Source organism: Sus scrofa, chromosome 15, assembly GCF_054392235.1.
Source record: "Sus scrofa isolate SSC_HxYL_T2T_F1_AM1 chromosome 15, Sscrofa_HxYL_maternal_Yorkshire_Landrace_v2.0, whole genome shotgun sequence".
Lineage (NCBI taxonomy): Eukaryota > Metazoa > Chordata > Mammalia > Artiodactyla > Suidae > Sus > Sus scrofa.
The window spans coordinates 154,667,575-154,672,235 of NC_139397.1; the positions used below are offsets into that span (position 1 = coordinate 154,667,575).

The 4,661-nt window shown below is 64.2% G+C and overlaps 1 protein-coding gene across 1 annotated transcript; it reads left to right on the forward strand.

The window, feature by feature from the left end:
• RTP5 (receptor transporter protein 5 (putative)) lies at positions 1-3,593 on the forward strand. Its single transcript, XM_021074744.2, has 2 exons — positions 1-183; positions 1,993-3,593. The coding sequence occupies exons 1-2, from the start codon at positions 32-34 to the stop codon at positions 3,368-3,370; spliced, it is 1,530 nt and encodes a 509-aa protein (XP_020930403.2). The 5' UTR covers positions 1-31; the 3' UTR covers positions 3,371-3,593.
• Positions 3,594-4,661: the final 1,068 nt, after the last annotated feature.

Here is a 4,661-nt window from a genome sequence, read left to right on the forward strand (position 1 = left end):
GTCAGACCGCACTGCAGAGGCCAGTGCCAGCATGGACGGGGTGGACGTGTGGGCCAACACCTTGGCCCAGCTGATGGCCAAGAGGAAACCCCAGGACACCTGGGAGCTGGTCCCCGAGGAGAACCTGGCCTCTGGCCACCTGGACAGCAGAGGGTTCCAGTACCGGCTGAGGGGGCTTGCGAGGTGCGCTGGAGGGGGCCTCCTGCAGGGTTCTGGGAGGGAGGGGCCACCGGCCCAGCCTTTGGGGGAGGATGGGTCTCTCGTCGGCCTGGCCTTGGGCCCCAACGGGTGGATGGGTGGGCTGAGTGCTCCCTGTCCCTTCTGGGAGTGGTTGTTGGGGGAGCAAAGTCTATTCACTGCCTTTTAGAGCAGGGAGCTGAGACCCTGCCGCCTTCAGCCCAACCGGGGCCCAGTCGAGGGGCTGCTGGCGGGGTGGTGGCCGCCCCTGCGTGGAGGAGTTGGTGTGTTCACTGCAGCATCTCTTCGTTTCCATGGCAGTGCTGATGGCAGGAGCAGGGAGCGGGCAGACCCCTGCAGTCACCGGTGGGGCCCAAGGGGATGGGGGGCATGGGCCAAGGAGAGGGAGGCTGTCCTCGGCCTGGGCTGAGGCCAAGTGAGCGTGGAGCCGGGGCCCTTGGGACCAGGGGTCACTACGTGAGCCTTGCTCTTCCTCATGAGGACGGCCCGTGTCAGAGTAGCAGGGTTGGGCCAGACCCGCAGGAGCCCCGCCTAGTCAGGCAGCCCGGTCCTCCAGGAGCCACCTGGGAGGGGGCCTCGCAGACTGGTCACAGTGTGGACCCCACGGGCAGCTGCCCTTTGACAGGGATGCCTCAGCTGCCCAGCATCTGAAACCCCTGGGTCCAGGTGTGCGGCAAGATGTTGGCTTTCTGGAGTTCCCGTGGTGGCGCAGTGGAAATGAATCCGACTAGTATCCATGAGGAGGCGGATTTGATCCCTGGCCTCGCTCAGTGGGTCAGGGACCCAGTGTTGCTGTGAACTGTGGTGTAGGTTGCAGACGTAGCTCAGATCTGGCACTGCTGTAGGCCAGCAGCTGTAGCTCTGGTTCGACTCCTAGCCTGGGAAACTCCATATGCTGTGGGTGGAGCCCTAAAAAGCAAAAAAAAAAAAAAAAAAAAAAAAAAAAGATGCTGGCTTTCTCAGGTTTAGGAAGTAACAGCCCTCAATGCATCTGAAGGGCCCCTTCCAGCACGTGACACCCCCTTAGCCCCTGGGAAGAGCAGCTCCAGATAGGCTGGGCTCGGGCCCTGGGCACTGGCTGGTTCCCAGGGCTGGTGGGATGGGCGCGCAGCAGAGGCCTCGTGCCTCCACATGCAGCCTTCCATGTGCTCATCAATTAATAATGTAGCAAGTCCTGTCCTAGGATGCTGGCCTGTCCAGTGTTCCCGGCCACCTCCGGCTGGGGGCTGCAGGCCGGGTGCAGAGCTGGGACAATCACCCATCAGGGAAATTCCCCTGGACAGGTCAGGGGGCCTCATCTGTGACCCGACCATCTGGGAGCCCCCCCCCCAACCCCTGTGTGGCCCTGGGGACACAGAGCCCTCAGACTCTGAGCACCACTTGCAGGGGGCAGACCCCCTGTCCAGGGAGAGGGGCCGGCTCACCTCAGCCAGCCAGCCACCCGTGGGGCCACCGCACATCCTGGGGCCTCTCCTCACTCTTCCCGCGCCCATTCCCTCCCGCTGGTGGGATGGCCTCCCAGCTCCTTTCCGCAGGCATCATGGACGCTCTTCTTCCCCTCACCGTCTTGGTGACAATTCCTCTGGGCAGGGAAGGCCTGGGCCACCAGGTGACAGAGAAGCACAGAGGGGCCCTCGCCCTCAGCAGGCCAGGCCGTGCCACTGAGGGCGTTTGGGTGCCAAAGGATGAAAAGGCGTTCCTTTCGGCTTCTTCCATCACGGGTTGCAGAAGGGGTGTGCACTGGCCGGCCGACTGGCTGCCGCCTGGCCCCGCTCACCCTTCTTTCCTCCCCAGGCTGCAGTGTGGCCGCTGCCAGTGGGGCTGGTCCTCGGCCCACGTGCACGTCCTCTTCCACCTGTGGTGGGATGCAGACCGCCGGTTGGGGCTGGTGAAGATGCGCCTCTGGGGCCAGCGGTGCCGGCTGTGCCCGCCCGGCCGCTGCGGCGTCTGCCAGGTGAGCCTCCTGAACGTGCGGCTCTTCCTGGGGAAGCTGGTGCAGTTCATCGTGCAGAAGTGCTACGGGGAGGACCTCAGCCCAGACCAGTGCCCCGAGATCTGCTTCGGCGAGCGCTGCGAGGCCTGCGACCTGGGCGTCTGCTTCTTCCAGAAGCCTCTGGACCCCGCCTGGGGGCCTGAGATCCCCAGCACCCTGAGAGGTGGCAGCAGTGGTGGCGGTGGTGGCGGCGGGAGTGGCGCGGCCGCCTCCAGCAGACAGGCGCTGACCCTGGTGGTGGACCGCTCGGGGGGCTGCACCCCCAGCTCCTACCTCATCCCTCTGTCCATGGCCGACTTCGTCAAGGACCTCCTCCTAGAGAGCAGGAACCTCTTTAGCGAGGATGAGGACATTGTCACCATCCCCTTCTCCCTCGCGCGCAAGAAGAAGGGCTCGCTGCCCAAGGCCGACCCTGGCAGCGTCGCCCGGGGCACCATCTACCTGCCTGGAAGCTCCAAGGGCAGAAGCCTTGCGGTGGACCTCAGGGCGCCTGCCTTCCCCACCAAAGGCCTGCAGCTCAGCAGCATCAAGGCCATCACAGGCTTCATCTGCAAGGGCCGGGGCTGCGTCTGCGACCCTGAGCAGGTTCCCAGCCAGGGCCTGGTCACGGACGGGAACAGTCCGCGGCCTATGACCTACATCATTGGTCTCACGCACGCTGGGGAGGGCTGCATCACCTTCCCCACAGCGCTGGCCGATGCGGTCCTGGAGAGCGCGGACCCCCCCGGCAGCATGGATGGCTGGCTCACCTTTCCCTTCTTCTTTGCAGACAGGAGCAGGGCCCCCACTCCCGGTGCCGCCCGAGGCAACAGGCTGGAGGGCAGCGGTGGTCCTGCCCCCGCGGGCCCTGGCCCCCTTCCAGGGACCACAGCCGGCCGCCTCGTCCCCATCAGCAACGGCTCCATCACCATCCCCTTCTCCATCCTCGGCCTCATTCAGTGCAAGGGCTCCTGCGACAAGGCCAGCGGTCCCCAAAGCAGCGACCCGAAGCCGGGGCAGCCGTGGTTCTGGGCCAGCAGGTCTGGGTTCCCCAGTGAGGAGGACTTTGGGGAGGAGGGCTGCGGCGTGCCCCTCTTCGACCCCTATGAAGAGGTCTGGATCTTGGTCTCCGTGGCCGTCTTTATCCTCTGGATAATGTACTTGTACAAGTTCAGCCCCGACCACGCCCCACGGATGTGAAGGACAACCCCCCCACCGCGGTCTGCTGCTTGCAGGGTGCCCAGGCAGCAGCAAAGAGCCCCTTCCCGCCGCACCCAGGCTTCCGCGTCCTGTGCTCTGTCCCTGCTCCGAGTAGTGGTTTCGTGGAAGCTCTCGCTGTGATCATTCCCCGAGCTGACCGTGTGTGTTTGAGGCGCTTTTCCCCACCTGTGTTACACTCTGATAAAATAAAAGTTCAGAAGCAGCAGGCGCACAGCACGTGGGCTGAGCTGAAGGTGGCTGTGGGCAGGCGAGGCGGGCACACGCGCCATCCCCTGTCCCAGTCCCCGCTGGGCCTCTCCCCAGGTGGCTTGGACTCCTGGACAGGATGCTCAGGCTGTCAGTAGAGGACCCAGGGTTTCCTGGAACAGTCACTTGCTGGGCACCCAACCAGTCAGGGAAAAGACTGAAGTCCCTCAGGTGTGGCTGGTACCCCCCGCCCCCCCGGCCGTCCATCCTTACTGACCCGCCCAGGGCCCAGGTGCTGAGGGAGGAAGGGCGTGGGAGGCAGGAGGCCACAGCCGATTTCCTTCTCAGCTCCCCAGAACGTTCACAGCCACAGCGCCGTTGGGGTTTGAGGAAAGCCATACCCGTTAGAAGTCTGAAAACCCTCCTGTCACTTGTGTCCACACCCTAATCCCCATCTTAAAGGCCACGAGTCCATTTCTAAGGGACAGGGGTGTTGGGCCAAGTGGGTGCCAGGCAGCTGGGGGCAGGACGGTGGGCTGCTGCCCGGGCCACCCCGTCCCCCTCCAGGAAGGGCCAGTCCCAGGGCCCCTAGGTTGTCTGCAGAGACGCTCAGAGGGTGCTTCTTGCACACACGGCTGCCTGGGATGGAGGAGGGGGAGGTGGGCTCTAGGGCCAGCACCGGGGTGCATATCCCAGCCTGTGCACCTGCTCACAGGGACCCCACACGACACTGACCCAGAAGGCCAAACCTGCACACCTCCGCCAGCCCGCATGGAAGCCCTCACTGGACACCATGAACCAGGAAGACCTACACCAGGCCTACCAGGCACACGCTACGGGTGCCTCTACCCTTAGGACAGGTTCCTCAGTGTCCAGTCTACACTGCGTGAGACCCTCACCCTTAGGGCAGGACCCACCTCCCACCCTCTATACTGGGTGACATCTGCACCCTTAGGACAGAACCCACCCTCCCGCCCTCAGTGGTCTGTCTACACTGTGTGAGACCCTTATCTGAGAGCAGGAACGACCCTCCCATCTCGGTTTTCACCTGTACTCTGGTGTGCAGACCTAGCTGGATGCTTTC

Excerpts from the sequence above, each read along its gene's own strand:
- RTP5 (XM_021074744.2), top strand. The coding sequence starts at position 32 with ATGGACGGGGTGGACGTGTGGGCCAACACCTTGGCCCAGCTGATGGCC. Across the intron at positions 184-1,992 it reads CGGCTGAGGGGGCTTGCGAG|GCTGCAGTGTGGCCGCTGCC; the intron begins GTGCGCTGGAGG and ends TTTCCTCCCCAG.